Genomic DNA, 16,685 nt, shown 5'->3' with positions numbered 1-16,685 from the left:
TTTAATAACTTTCTACTTGTAAAAACTACCGCTGAGTAAGAGACATAAAAAAACACGCTGTTCCACGATATTTTCGACACAATCCTTAAGTGACCCATTTCACCCATTTCACTATAAAAAAGAGATTGTTATTTCCTGTTTTCAACTAATTGAGATAAAATTCTTTTGTCAATGTTGTTTTTTCTTTCATCGAACTTTTGACAAGATTTACAAAAAATTTTAATTAACTGCAATTTAAAAATCCCTCCTTAATTTCCACCTCGAATTAACTCTCGCATATTAGCAATCAGCGCCGAAAATAAAAAGACCCGAAACAAAGTAAGCCGCAACTTGTTTGGCCACCGAATGGAAAATCAGATTGGATCAATTTTACTTTTTTTGATTATTTTTGTATTTTTGTATTTTATAGTTTTTTAATTTTTTTATTTTATTAGTTTTGGGTTTTTAGTTTTCGGTTTTCGGTTTTTTATGTACTCGTATTTTTTGGCCAAATGGCAATTGCGTGCCGCACTGGGCGACATTTACACATTTATGCTGATTGGATTGAATGGTAAGACAAATCCACATGAAATTGGGGCAACAACTTTTTCAATGGCACACCACTGACACATTCGCGTATCCACGTACCAACTTGCTTACATTTGTATCTAGAAGATACACTTGCGGTGCTGCGATCTACGATATTATGCATTAGTGCGCCGTCTGATGGTGGCGTTTTGGTCATATCATAACGATCGAATGATCATTTTGGCGTGTTAAGCATATAAATTTCGTATTTTAGAATCGCTTTTAATGCGTATGACTGCCTGAACCTGTTTAAAATGATTTTTTCATTTTCATTTAAATTTTAATTTTTTTGTTTTTGTTTTTATTTTCGGAAATTTCTTAAATTTTTTATTTTTTGAATTTTATTTTATTTTATTGTATTTTATTTTTTTTTTGTTAAAGGATATACATTATTTGTAATATTTGTTGCTGTCTTATAAGTAGTTTAATGCATATTTCCTTTTTATATATTAAATTTAGGAGAAAATAAGTATTTTAATTTTTACTGAATCTCACATTTTCGCTATTACTGGATTTCGTCGATTATGTTGTCGGGAGAGAAAGTTGTCTTTATGCATATATGTTTCACTGATTTCAGAGAAGTGATCTTGTCTGCGCATATGTCCACTGTGCCGCATGTGCTTATGCTAATGGATGAAGTGCTACATATTTGCTGTAACCGTCTAAAGTGAGAATGACCATCTGAAAATCTGAAAATCTGTTTAATTTGTAATAAATTATGCTGCTTCATAATGCAGTACGTACGCAGCGACATACACACGCACGAACGATAGATATTTTTATCTTAACCAATTGGTATTCACATAAGTTAACAAAAAAAAAAAAAATAGTATAAAATAAAGTGAAAAAAAAATATCATAAATAAAAACTAAAATGAAATTGTCATACTTTTGTATGCGGTTTTATTAAATTACCTTTTTCAGCACGCAAGTTTGCAGTTCCGTCTGTTGTGACATCTACAATTGGCGAAAGAAATCAGAGTTGCGAGCCAAATACACAAATGGTAACATAAAAATTCCTTCAAGATTTTCACTACTTAATTCTGCAATATAGTATGTGCAGTGCAGAGCTCATAAAAAGCATATTAATTATAACCTACAGCAACGTAGCAATCTTGAAAGATTTATGTATCAACCTTTTTTTGTCCAACCAAACTAATACAGTCCATTGTATCTATGTATATCGCAAATCTACGCATTTCTCTACGCCAACATGAACGCGTTTTCATTGCCATTGCTACACCACCTCATCAGGCAGTCTCCGGCTCGACTGGCATTTTGATATGTCTACTGCAGCTTGATAGATTGCTTATTGCTGCTCGTCACCAATAGCCAGCAAAGTTGTCAACTCAGTTTAAGATAAATTGTCGCCAATAAAGTAAGAAATGAAAATGCGAAATTTTTTATTGTGAATGAAACTGAGTTATATCTTTATTTTTTCTTGAATATTTTCTTGAATGTGCCGTGCCACTTCTACGATATTGGCCAATTGCTATTTTATTTACGATTATATTAGCCTTGAACTCAATTGCTAAGAAGGAACTAAAAGCTGACATGCAAGGAGAACACGTTTAATAATGACTGAATTTTTACAATCACAAAAGCGAAACTAGCACATTTGTCTGTGGCTTTCATTGTCTATCTCAGAATTCCGTTTATTATTATGTAATAGAAGTTTAGATATCGCCTACATCCGGATATTATCTATTATAGGGAAAACTATCTTGTTTTTTGTTTCTTAAATGAATATAAAAAGTTTTAACTAAAGAGGAAACTTAATGCAGATACCACCAGTAAGAGATGTCCCCAGTTTTTTGAGCCAACCTGCCTTGTTGGCTCAACACCACTGTGTTCTAAACACACATATCAAGAGATTGCGACAATAGATACCCCATTTAAATTCCAAGGAATTCTTTCTTAAAGTTATGTGTTAAGCATAACTTCCCTCTTGGAAAGGAGCAAGGTCATTCGACCATTCTTGATCTGTGGGCCACAGTACCCGATATGAAAACGCAACTCAAGTAAATATATGTAATCATTTTTCACGCGTAGCTTTGGAGGTTACCCACAGCCATTGCTAAATTCAATTGGTCAGGTCAGCAAAAGCTACGAGAACTGATCTTCTCTGTACCAGATACACACCTCCGGTGGGTTGACGCAAGTCCCCATTATCCGCATGGATGACTACCAGTAATATTAGTATTCATGTTACTGTTAATACTAATGCTTATAAGGTGATATTTTACAGTTGCTCTTTATGTTTGACTAAGTTGAAGCAGTAGGCTTCTACATGAAAGCTCCGTTAAGTATAAATAATGGTCCGTTGTAACACCACCGTCAACATCCACATTGTTGCTTAATTTATATTTCGTTACTAATAAGTATCGTTTACCTGTATAAAGAAATTGAAAAAGAATTTGATCTGGGCCAACAGAACGGTTTTGTTGCTGCCGCAGCTATTTCCGCCTGATATTAAAGTTCCTCAAAAAGAAATATTCTGAGCCTCATTGAAATACTAGATACTCAATAACTTAACAGTTCATCTTAATCTGCGCTACCATCTTAACAACTTATGTCCGAGTTGACAGAATATCTCCTCTACAAGTAAATGACACTACTAGGCAGTTGCTTATAACTATCAGGCTTTAAACTGAACCAGGAGGACAATACTGCTGGGGGAACTCTTATTTTCACTTAATGTGAAGAACTCTTCAATGAGGAATATTATGGTTTTTATTTTCAAAAGAAAATCCATTTGGTTGTTATAAAAAAATCAAAAAAGATTGCGGATCTCTGCTCCATTAACTATTTAAATTCATACAGACTTCTAAATCTAATTACGGAGTGCTTTATATTCGATTTTACATAAAGTAGGAACTAAACTGAATATACTGAGTTTGATATATACAGAGTACATAGTACAGATATATATTAGGACATTCATTATGTTCTGCTTTATGCATGATAGATCATAAAGTGTAAAGCAATGAGTAGGAAAAAAATTTAAATTTAATTGAGACTATTGCCATAATTCATATTGTTATATTTCATATTTCTATTTATATTTTCATAAAAATATAGAATTTCTAAAGCTAAATATCTTTTATTATTTCCAGATTGCATTAGCTGATGAAGTAGAAGTGGTGAAGCCCAATAAAGATGAAATATCCGATCATGAGAATGAAGTCGATCAAGTAGCATTGGAATCAGAACAAGAACCACAGTCACCAACGAAAGTATTATACCAGCATAACATTCAACAACAACAGCCAGGACCAGCAAGAAGTAAGCTAATTATTGTAAAAACAAAGCTGTTTTGTTTTTTAACAAAAATTAATTAAACATATTCTAATCAAGCAATGATATCTATTCATATAATTCCAATCGTTTTCTTGATTGTATGTAAAACTTTCTTATATTTACTTATAGGTAATCATCAAAGTATATCAATGAGTTTGGGTCAACCCTTCGGTCCACCACCGCCGCCATCACAATTAGCTTATCAGGGTCCACCACCGCCACTGCCACCACAACGAGGACCACAAATACATGCACCACAAGTATTGCCAGACTTAAGCGTTGGCGCTTCAAATACAAATGAAGTATGGTCTTCACCAGTACAAGATATGCCAAAAATAATTTCGTTAGATGTTAAGTGTGAGAAGAATGGAATGAAAGTATTTGTGCAATTCGACAAACCATTCTATGGCATTGTCTTCTCGAAGGGTCATTATAGTAATATGAACTGTGTGCACTTACCATCCGGTTTGGGACGTACACAAGCTACATTCGATATTGGTTTGCATGAGTGTGGCACTGCTGGCAACACCGAAAATGGTCTTTATGGCTATGGTCACGATTCTGGCTCGGGTACCTATTTCGAAAACATAATCGTTATACAATATGATCCACAAGTACAAGAAGTTTGGGATCAAGCACGCAAACTACGTTGCACTTGGCATGATCAATATGAGAAGAGCGTAACATTCCGTCCGTTCCCAGTTGATATGCTTGATGTTGTACGCGCCGATTTTGCTGGTGATAATGTAGGTTGCTGGATGCAAATACAGGTGGGCAAAGGACCTTGGGCTTCGGAAGTATCTGGTTTAGTTAAAATTGGTCAAACTATGACAATGGTCTTAGCTATTAAAGATGATGACTCCAAGTTTGATATGTTAGTGAGAAATTGTGTAGCACATGATGGTAAACGTGCACCGATTCAACTCGTTGATCAACGTGGCTGTGTTACTCGACCAAAATTAATGTCACGATTTACAAAAATAAAGAACTTTGGCGCTTCAGCATCCGTACTTTCGTATGCGCACTTTCAAGCATTTAAATTCCCCGACTCTATGGAAGTGCACTTCCAATGTACTATACAAATTTGTCGCTATCAATGCCCTGACCAGTGTTCTGATCCTAATTTACAGGAAGTACATCATTTACAAGTAGGACCAGAATCGCAATATGGTCCACCACCACCGCAGTTGCATGTTGATGCCTATCATGTTGGAAGTGCGATAACAAAACGACGTGATGAACGTCGCGTACAGCGTCGTGCACGTGCCGTAGATCCTGAACAAGAAGTTGGATTGAATCGTATTATTAAAGTAGTTTCCTCGGGTGATCTTACTTTTGCTATTGACGAAAATGCGAACAATACTGCCACAATTGCCCCACAAACTATGGTCTTTCCGGCAAGAGAAGATGGCCTTATATGTATGACAACACCAGGTTTCGCAATTACACTAATTGTTTTGCTGGGTATATTGCTCACATCTTGCATGATATCTGCCATACTATATGTACGTCTAAGGCCATTTTCCTCCTTTGCTAAGAAGGAACGTGCAGTTGCTTACACGAATCCACAGTTAGCCGGTGCGTTACCTGTTATACAAATACCACCGCCCATACCAACTCAGGGTACACTCTCCAAAAAAAGACCTTTATCGTGAACCTGTAAAATAAATCTTTGTAAATCTACCGATTGGGAAATTTGGTAACAGCTATGTGCCAATATCTAAACACTATTGCGCTGAGTACTCGAACTACCAATTTAGTCTGCAAATGCTTTCTCTTTTCTATGCTAGGACTAGTTTCGGCTACTACATGTCAACAATTCTGACATTATTAAATGTAAATTACAATAATTTATTAATTAAACAATTATAACAACTCTATTTAATTTTAAATAATTTGCAATATAATTGGCTTTTCGGAAATAATACCAAAAATAAATACAAAATACTTCTCTTACTCACGTCATCCCCTTTCAATCTTCTCAACACTACTATGGGTCATTTAAAGGTGGAAGTCTATACGTTGTAGTATTTATTCTTTTATTTAGTTAAAATAAAAACATAAGAATATCTGTGCGGTGCTAAGCCATATATAAAGTTCAAAGTTAATACGGAAATTTTAATTTTTATAAAATATAATTTTTTATTTTACACTTTTATATTTGTTGCTTTGGAACACCATTTACCTCTTTGTAACGCTCTACTTTGTCACTTTTTTTAAATAATTTCTTATTATTAAAGACTTTGTAGACTCTACATACTTTGTTTAGTCATTAAATATTTTAAGTGCTTTTATTAGTTTAAGTTTTAATAAATGGTATAATTCTAATTTAACTATTTATTTAATTACTTAATTATTTATTTTATTTATTTGTTAGTCTTTCGCTATAACATTTCTTTTTAATATTCATTTTAACTTTTATATATACAATATTCTCTGACTGAACTTTAACCATAATTTTCAATCAATTTTCAAATATTTATTTCATTAACAATAATAATAAAAGTTATTTAATTAAACGATTAAAAAAAATAATTTTTAAGTGTATGCAAAATGTACAATGTTTAAAATTGAAGTTTTTTATTTATTAAATTTATTTATTGAATAAAGTATTTTTGAAAAATTATAACAATTTGTTTTTTTATCTTGAATAAATAATAAAAATAACAATTTATTACTCTTTTTAATTGGGTTTTATTTTTTGAAAGGATAAAAAAGGAATGCAATAAAAGAATCATTCATTTTCAGAATGAATATCATTTTTATACACTTACAAGATATCTACAGAAAACTCAGCTAACCAGCCAATGATTGTTCCATTATTTGCTTGTGTTCATTTCATTCACTCAAGATCTTTTACACACGTAATAACACTTGTTTTTCTGCGCAAGCATTCACTCATTCGTAATTATTTATTTCCTTGCTCATTATAAGATTTTACACGTAACGCATACAACTGCTTGTACGCATCATGATAGAGCAATAGCGAGAAGATATCCAAGAGAGAATTTAAAAACTATAGTAAATACTTCAAATAGGTGGGTATTACACACATTTTCCGATTCAATCAGATTTAATCATTCAAAACTCCAGTATCATTCAAATATCAGTTACTGCACATTTATTAATAATACAAACAATAACTGTATGAATTATATAGTAACAAGTAGAATAGCAAGGACAGAATAGTTATTTAGTTAACAAATTAATTCCCAGAGTTAATTGTTAAAATATTTTTGTATTTAGTTTATTTACAATTTATTTAGAAGAACACATTAAGGGATACCTGTAGTCTATGTTTTGAGGTACGCTGTTGTGAAAAAATATAATAAATAAGATCAGTTGTGTTCACTAATTGTTTTTACTTTTGAACTATAGAATAGGGTAAGCGATTAAAGGATAATATCATTATATATAGAGAGAAAACAGATGGTTAAAAGAAAAGAGAACTTATGCCAGTCAATGCGCCATTCAGATATTCATCTGTACAGTACTTTAACAGAAATTTACTAATTGAGAAATAATAGTGTATTTTTATAAGAAACATTTTCGTATACAGATGGTGTCATGCAACATCCAATGACAGCCAATTGAAATTCAAGGTACTGAATTACAACATGACTCCGTTTTATTCAATTCCACTCACAAGGTTGAAGTTGGGAGGTTCAAACTAAAGTAGCAGTAACATAACATCACCTTATTGTTTCGTATTTTATGTAGTTTTATTTATTTATCCCTGCCAGAACAGCAGTTGGCGAGAGTTTCAGATGTATGGAGAATGCCGGTCAGTAGGCAACAGCACCAACTAGGATTGTAGGTTTAGAATTATGGTGATCTTGAACTCACCATGACTGTTATGGACAGAGTTGTCACTTTTTTCTCTTCTTTATTCGGTCCAATAGTAAAAAATGGTAGCTGAGAAAAAAATAGGTAATGACTTCTATCTGCGAAGGAATTTACATTTAACAAATTGTTTTACAATTATGTATATTAAACAGTCAATACTCTTGGACTTAAGCCTTCTGGATCAGCAAATTTTTATTGGTATTATGGGTTAATGTAATTAGAATAGAAAATTTAATGAGAGAAAAAAATATTTAATTTGTGAAGCTGCAGTATATTTACTTGTCCATGGACATTAAAATTCTTAGGAGAACTCAGTCTCTAGCCTTCAAACCCATTAATCACTATGTTAATTCGTAAATTAAAAGTTACCTAAGGAGATGAAAACTAGATAAATTGCGTTGACTTTATGTAATCTAACACAATCTTTCATCCTACCGATGAATGGTTAAACTGTCAAAGACAAAACTTGGCAATGCTTGATTGTTTATTTTGTAAGTTTTCACCATTTCTACAACAATAATAAAAGTTTCTCTGTAAGGGTGGTTCTTATATACCAATGAAAAAGTATTCAAGCTCTCCGTATAAAAAAATTTCCTAAAATTGATCTTGTTATATGACGCCAAGTGTTCCAGAATGTTATACATGATTGTAGTTTGTATTGCTTAACACTAGTTCACTAATATTAATAGAGTTTACTACTTCTGTTATAACGATCCCCAACGGCACATACAACAAGTGAATGTGAGCTAAGACATCTGGTCTTTTATCCTCTTCATTATTTCTATGTCCGGGAAACTAGTTACACTTTTTACAAACTTTGATTTTATGATGTAAGATTAAAGATCTTTATTTGTCGATTGACTGTCATTTAAAATGACAATACTGCATCTGTCCTAGATGTGATTTGCAATTCGTTTCTTCGCTTATACTTAAGCCCGAAAATCCATGACTTCATTAGGTAACCGAAGAGAATGGTTTATATCTGCAAATAGGAAGAAAACTCTAGCTCCCTACGCTTTAATCCATTTTTGATCTATCTATAAAAATTATTAAGTCGTATAATGCTAGAAAGTTTCTTCTTTTCATTATGAAAAGAGTATATAGAAAAAGAGTCTATATATCGTACTTTTTGATACACAGAAACTAAGGAAACTTTAAATTTTTATGAACATGTTAATGCTGAAATCCTTTATATCATCTATAACAATAGAATTTCTTACGTATTAGAAATTAGTATTTTCTTTTCGAAATCAAAGATTTCAACTTCTGAATGAAGATAATTCAGTTCAAGTGTAACGAAGTGAGTTTTTGTTTAGATTTATTAAAAAATGTTGTTCCGTATGTTAATTTTTGGAGTACTATAACTCTAAAAAGGCGTCAAATAAATATTTATATATATTGGTTTTATATAAATATATTAAATATTGTCCAAATTAAATACTAGGATTTAAATTAAATAATTTAAATGTTCGCACTGCGTGAAAAATACAAACAGTAAAACTGTATTATATTTTATTTTACTATAATGAAGTAAACAAATTCATATAACAGTAAATACTCGAACACTATTTTCGAGTGATTCAATGTGATCGAGTAAAATATTAGTTAGATCCGAATCATATTCGAACACCAAGTGCTCAAAGCATTAATGCACACACTTAATGCACAGAATTATACAATAAAACAAATTTATTAAGTAAATTTGCATTGTTATAATTATATATTTATTACAGAATTATTAAATATGTCTAGATTTTAAAAAATTTTTTAAATATTCCTAACAAACACATGATTATATTTATTGTTTTTCATCCTACGTATCATACTTTATTCATTTTAATACTTCCCAATTCCTTAGAAATTCACCACATCTACTGAACTCCACTGAACACACACCACGCTTCTGTGTTATTTGCAAAAAATAGAACTTTATTGTGGAACCAGCAAACTTAAATGTTGCTAATAACAATTGTCGTTAAGTGAAGAATATTTTTAGTCCAGCGATTTGTTTTTAAGGAACTAAATTTACTAACTGACGATAGCAGTCAAATGTTAGTATTTTTAGTTAAAAATTAAAAACAATAACTTTAGAGCGCACTCTTATACAAACATCGCCATATAATTGAAAATAAAAATGGTAAGCAAAACAGCATAAATAAAAATAATAAAATTTTACACTCAATGGTGAGAAACATACATTTATTTATGAAGAAATACACTACAAATCCTCCAATATTATATATATGAGTAAACAATGTATGATTATGGGTACACTAAAAACAATATATATGATAATTATTAAAGCCGCTTAATAGTAGCAACTCCCTTTCAATTTAGGTTATGTTGTGGATTAATTACAAATTAAAAATATATTTTATTTACATTTTATAACCATATACATATTTTTGTGCAGGAAGTACAACAGCTTGAAATTCTTTGCAAGCAATTGTACGAAGCAACGGACTCTGCAATAAGATCAGATGCCGAGAAAGCATTAGTGCAATTTGTTAGCAGTCCAGATGCGCTGCCGAAATGTCAGATGTTGCTTGATCGGGCGGATTCAAGTTATGCACAACTCTTAGCAGCTACCACACTTACAAAATTATTGCAAGGACTTACCTTAGAGCAGCGCATTGATATAAGGTAATATTTAATAATTGCTATAAAATTGTGTATGTAAATATAATTCAATATATGATACTTTTAGGAGTTACGTGCTCAACTATTTGGCAACGAGACCAAATCTTGTACACTACGTGGTGCAAGCGTTGGTTACATTGATTGCAAAAATTACAAAATATGGATGGTTTGATGCATATGAATCTGAACTTATATTTCAAAACATTTTGGAAGATGTTAAAAAATTTTTACAAGTACGTGTAACTAATTAATAATGTCTATTATGTGTTAATATTATTGTTGCTGTTTTAGGGGTCTGTAGAACATTGTACGATTGGTGTTCAAATTTTATCACAATTGGTTTCAGAAATGAACACTTTCATAGAATTGGATGCAAATTTCTCATTTTTAAAGAGCCGCAAAATAGGTACTTCATTTAGGGATCATCAACTTTACGATATATTTTTATTATCTTGTTCGCTACTTGTAACTGCGAGGGACACTAGCAAAAACTTAAACTTTTTGGATGATTCTAAACGAGGGTATAGTTTTATTATACATATATAATATTTTTGAATATTTGCTATATTTAAATGTTATAGGCTTATATCGCATGTGCTTCGTTTAACAAAGAATTGTTTAAGTTTTGATTTCATTGGTAGCTCAACAGATGAATCCTCCGATGATATGAATAGTGTACAAGTAAGTGAATATTTCATTAATTCTTTTAGCTTATATTGGATTAAGAAAAAATACTAAGAATATAATTTTTATTATTATATTATAATTGCGTTAATTGTTTTCTTTATGCTTTGATTATTTCAGATACCAACATCATGGCGTCCAGCATTCCTTGATCCAAACACATTAAAATTATTTTTTGATTTGTATCAGATATTATCAAATGGTTTAGCGCAATATTCTCTACAATGTTTGGTGCAAGTAATAAATTGTGAAATTTATTGTATATTATTTCTTTAACTTGTTTCTTTTTTCAGATGACATCAGTACGTAGGTCGCTTTTTAATAATTCCGAACGCACAAAATTTTTAACTAATTTAGTGGAAGGAGTCAAAAACATTCTCGTCAATTTACATGTATGTTTTCAAATTAAAGAAATAGAAACACTGAACATATTTTCTATTTTAAAAAAAAAAAAAACTATGAATTCATCATAACAATAGTGTGTAAATGTTTCTAGTAGTGTTTTAAGTTGTTTGAGTATTATAAAAACATGCTGTTTTTATGAAAACAAGTAATTAATTGCATAAGCTATTGCGATATACATTGCTTTGGTATGTACCCTATTTCGCAAGACGCTTTAAAACAACTTCCAGTCTTGAAAAAGTGAACAGTACGTACTGTAACCGGCACAATGTAAAATGGTCCTAGTTAAAGAAAATTACTAGCTCTTGTTAAAATCATTTCTTTGCCAAATAGCATCACAATTCGTGAAGTTCTTTCACTTTGTTTTCTATGTCGATACCTTCTATACCGGAAACAACATTATTTGAAGCGATTATTATTAATGGCTTTCTGTACTTCATACCAAGCCAGCATTTTCTTCTCGAAAGTTTGTTCAAGAAAAGAGATTCATCAACAATGATTACCCTATACCAATTGAGGTTTGGACATAGTCATATCCTACGTGAATATAGAAACAGTCACTTGTCATAAATAAATATATTTGTCATCAATGTGTTGCTCGAACAAAAAATTATTCAAATTCTTGAACAACTCAATTAACATTTAAATATGTAATTTCTAGTATTACCAATACTTTTTTGGAATTCATAGTTTTTTTTATCATTTGTAGTATTAATTAAAGTAAATAATAAATAAATTGTTCTTTTTAGGGTTTGAGCGATGCGGACAACTATCACGAATTTTGTAGACTCTTGGCGCGTTTAAAATCAAATTATCAACTGGGTGAATTAATAGCTGTACCTTGCTATCCCGAGGCAATAGAACTTATAGCAAAATTTACAGTAGAATCTTTACGGGTAAGAAAGAAAATTTTTTCTCATATTTATTTTCAAAATATAAAATGTGTAATTAATTTATAGATGTGGCAATTTGCACCCAACAGTGTACATTATTTACTGACACTATGGCAACGTATGGTGGCATCAGTGCCGTATGTTAAATCTCCTGAACCACATTTATTGGGCACATATACACCGGAAGTAACAAAGGCCTATATTGAGTCCCGTCTAGAATCGGTACCAGTAACGGTGCGTGATAATTTGGAAGATCCTTTAGATGATCTTTGTATGGTGCAGCAACAGCTAGAGCAACTGTCTGTGATTGAACGTTGTGAATATGATAAAACATGTGCTCTTCTGGTACAACATTTTGATCAAAAAGCGCGTGAATATGAAAATTTATTACAAACACCAAATGCTAATCCCATGGATATTACTATACATGAACTGCAGTTAACTTGGCTGGTATATATAATAGGTTCAGCTATTGTTGGACGTTTGGCTGTTAACTCCAATGATGAACATGATACAATGGATGGTGAATTAGTGATAAGAGTAATCCTTTAAACAAGTTTATAATGAAATCTACATTAACAACATGCATAAATTTTCTGTTTGCTGTTTTAAGGTTTTACAATTAATGAGTCTAACAGATGCTCGTCTGCCTCAAGCAGGTTGTGAGAAATTGGAACTAGCGGTATTGAGCTTTCTGGAGCAAGTGCGAAAAATGCACATCAGCGAACAAACGCAAAAAGTAAATGTTTATAAGAGACTGAGTGAGGTTTTTGGAGTAAACGATGAACAAATGCTGTTAAGTTTTATCAATCGAAAAATGTATGTTTTATTTATTTGTTCATAACAAACATTTTTAATTAATGTATTCATATAAAAATTTACAATTTAGTATTACTAATTTAAAATACTGGGGCCATTCGGAATCGATCATTACAAAAACACTCATGTTATTATCTGATCTCTCTTTACATTTTAATTCGGTGCGTAAATTGGCAAAGTTAGAGGAAGTGCAATTTATGCTAACACATCACACTGTAAGTAAACTGATTGTATATGAAATTCTTAAATCTATATTTATAATTATTTAATTTAATACAGAGTGAACATTTTCCATTTTTGGGTACAAATTCATCACTAACTGAAATGCGTTGTCGTACAATGTTCTACACATCTTTGGGTCGTTTACTGATGTTCGATTTGGGAGAGGATGAAGAAAGATTTTATAATTTTTTAACGCCGCTTACAAGTATATTTTATTTTTATCTTTTATATGCATTTTCATAATATTTTATTACAATTCTTAAAGATCAATTTGAATCGCTCGGCAGTGTCCTAATGGATGCAAACAGTTTCCCAAATGAGGAGGCTAAAAAAGCAATTATAGGCTTAGCTCGTGATTTACGTGGATTAGCTCAACCGTTAAACGCAAGAGTACCATATACCATGTTATTTGAATGGCTGTGAGTAACTAAGCTGAAGACAACGATTGCACTTTCTTTTTAACATATTTTGTATTATAGGTATTATGCGGACTATTTACCCATTTTAATACGAGCAGTTGAGCTGTGGGCACATGATCCTGCTGTGACTACACCTGTACTGAAACTTTTCGCCGAATTAGTGCACTGTCGCACGCAGCGATTACAAGGAAATGTTTCCAGTCCAATTGGCATACTTTTGTTTCGGGAAGCTTCGAAATTGATTTGCATTTATGGCAATCGTATATTACACTTAGATGTACCACATGATCAGCAGTATCCAATGCGACTCAAGGGTATATCCGTTTGTTTTCTGATTTTAAAGAATGCCTTAGGTGGAAATTATGTTAATTTTGGTGTCTTCAAATTATATGGGGATGATACGTTGGATAACGTGCTCAATATTACAGCTAAATTAATATTATCAATACAGTTAAATGATTTATTGGTAAGCGAAGTGTAATAAAATAATAATTAGAATAAAATTTATTCACTAATTGCAGGAATATCCAAAATTATCAGCGACATATTATGGCTTACTTAATTGCTTATCACAGGATCATATAACATTCATAGCTGGTTTAGAACCGCGTGCATTTGTTTATATATTGGAGAGTTTGGCCAAAGGTTTAACTGCCATAGGTGATTTTTTTGTTTTCATATGCTTTATATATGGTTTCTATTTCAATAATTTAATTTTTGCGTTTTGCATTTTGCTATTCTACGAATACAATATTATATATATTTGACTAATTGAGTATTTTTTAGATTCATCTGTTTATATAAATTGTTGTACTATATTGGATAATATTGTGTCATACATATTTAAGCAATTACAATTAAAAGGTAAATAAATGTTTATTAAAAAACTCGTATTTAAATATAACCTTATTAACACATAACTATTTCTTAGTTTCGACATTCCCAAATAAAAAGCTACGCAACATAACACCCGAAAACGCACAGTTCCTGGAGGTGATTTAGCATTTTTTTTTTAATAAAAAATACATAATTTAAATATATATTTCTTTATTTAAATAAATATATTAATTTTTTATTTAAATAAATACATTAATTATTTTATTTAAATAAATATATTGACTTTTTTATTTAAATAAATATTTAATATTTTTTAATTATATAAATATGTATATAATATGTTTTAAATAAATATATATTTTTTTTGTTTTCAAATGCTTACTAACATTTTATTGTTTATTTAATTTAAGGTTGTTAAAATGAATTCTGAATTACTACAGTCAATGATGTCAACTTTGTTAAATAATATTATGGCAGAGGATTGCAGAAATCAGTGGTCTATGTCACGTCCATTGTTAGTGCTAATACTTCTATACGAGGATTACTTTCAGTTAGTTGAAACTATATTATTTTTTCGATAAAGCAATGTCTTATTTTTGTAATTTTGTATTAGATCTCTAAAGGATAATATAATACGTGTACAACCGTTAGATAAACAACAGACAATGGCACAGTGGTTCTCTGATTTAATGATGGGCATTGAACGAAATGTGACTAGTAAAAATAAAGAGAAGTATGAATCCACTTAATATAATATATTATCAAAATAAGAAATTCATTTATATATTTTTTAATTTTCTTTAAGATTTTCACAAAATCTGTCATCGTTCCGTCGAGATGTTGTTAACTTGCCAAAATCATCAAGCTACAATACGGGTTCGTCCTTTTTAGATGATATAATATGAATTTTACATTATTGTTTTATTTTTGTTTAAGAAATAATATTTAAATTGCAATTGTATTTGTGTATTTATTTTAAGTTTATTTATATTATAAATTAAATTTATATCGGAAATGAAGAAAAAGTTTTTAAAGCTTAAGGTATTACCTGGTTTTGCGCATAAGTTGTTTGATTATCAGAATTTAATATATTAAATGATTTCCATTATTTAAGTTTACATTAAATTCACACAATATTTAATATATTTAAAAAAGCATGAAAAGAACTACTACAATTTTTTTAATTTAAGAAACTTTATTTTATAGTGGTTTAATTTATTTGCTTTTTGTATTTCTTGTATGTGTACTAACTTATTTCAAAATTTTTGATTTTAAGTTCATTAAGCATAAAATCTCACTTAAGGTGGCAATAAAGAAACTTTTTGTTATGATATTTCACTCTTTTCAGTTAACTCTTATCAGGTTTATTCTGAAACAAATTATTCAGTGTCGGTTTAATTGGTCTGGATTGTTGGTGGATATGGCGTGAAGAATTTAAACAAGAACTTTTTTATAGTGATGTGAAGAATGAGGGTTCATATATGGAAAATCTAAGTTATGTTAATAAATAAACATACTACTTATTTTGTACGTATGAAGTATACAATTATTTTGTTTGTATGTGCAAATAAATGTCAAAAAATGTCTACATATGATTTTTAAATCAGACTTCTGTTACAGAGTGAATCAATCTTTAAACTTAACGGCAGTGCCAGCTGTTAGTAAAATTCAGCACGGTTGCATTTTAAGTTTTTTTTTTGTGTCAATATTTAGTTTGCGGTTTATTTTTTAAAAATAGATAAAAAATAAGTTAAGGAACTTTTCGATATTTAACCACACCACTTTTAATTTTTGACAATTCTGGTATGATGTATAGGTGAGGTAGATTTTGTTGCAATAGTAAAGAAAGCGGTACAATTATTTAAAACTTCTTAAATGATTTACTTATGGATAATATGAAGTTCATATTAATTATGTAGAAAAAGTAACAGTTCAGAAGTATGGATCAAAACTACAATAACCAATAATACTTACATGACGAACAAATTTCTTTTTTTGGTTCCCGACAAATTGAAAATATACATCTGATTTTTTAAAGAAACAATATGATACATACT

At 30.5% G+C, this 16,685-nt stretch overlaps 2 protein-coding genes across 2 annotated transcripts in view; both read left to right on the top strand.

The window, feature by feature from the left end:
- LOC119671052 overlaps positions 1 to 5,964 on the top strand; it is a 57,525-nt gene extending 51,561 nt beyond the window's left edge. Inside the window, exons 3-4 of the mRNA XM_038081548.1 lie at positions 3,683 to 3,851; positions 3,996 to 5,964. Of these exons, the coding sequence (XP_037937476.1) occupies positions 3,683 to 3,851; positions 3,996 to 5,521 (1,695 nt within the window). The 3' untranslated portion in view covers positions 5,522 to 5,964. The remainder of the gene's footprint in view (positions 1 to 3,682; positions 3,852 to 3,995) is intronic.
- Positions 5,965 to 9,618: 3,654 nt separating this feature from the next.
- On the top strand, positions 9,619 to 16,196 carry LOC119671050 (ran-binding protein 16). Its single transcript, XM_038081546.1, has 21 exons — positions 9,619 to 9,849; positions 10,126 to 10,355; positions 10,420 to 10,585; positions 10,644 to 10,873; positions 10,934 to 11,033; positions 11,157 to 11,273; positions 11,330 to 11,428; positions 12,188 to 12,334; positions 12,398 to 12,871; positions 12,945 to 13,150; positions 13,221 to 13,365; positions 13,430 to 13,577; positions 13,638 to 13,791; positions 13,852 to 14,257; positions 14,313 to 14,451; positions 14,578 to 14,655; positions 14,723 to 14,784; positions 15,039 to 15,178; positions 15,242 to 15,361; positions 15,434 to 15,504; positions 15,977 to 16,196. The coding sequence occupies exons 1-21, from the start codon at positions 9,847 to 9,849 to the stop codon at positions 16,024 to 16,026; spliced, it is 3,285 nt and encodes a 1,094-aa protein (XP_037937474.1). The 5' UTR covers positions 9,619 to 9,846; the 3' UTR covers positions 16,027 to 16,196.
- Positions 16,197 to 16,685: the final 489 nt, after the last annotated feature.

The sequence above is a fragment of the Teleopsis dalmanni genome, chromosome 1 (assembly GCF_002237135.1).
Source record: "Teleopsis dalmanni isolate 2A chromosome 1, ASM223713v2, whole genome shotgun sequence".
NCBI lineage: Eukaryota > Metazoa > Arthropoda > Insecta > Diptera > Diopsidae > Teleopsis > Teleopsis dalmanni.
The sequence above is the reverse complement of the archived record's forward strand: the minus strand, read 5'-3'. Positions and strand labels throughout refer to the sequence as shown.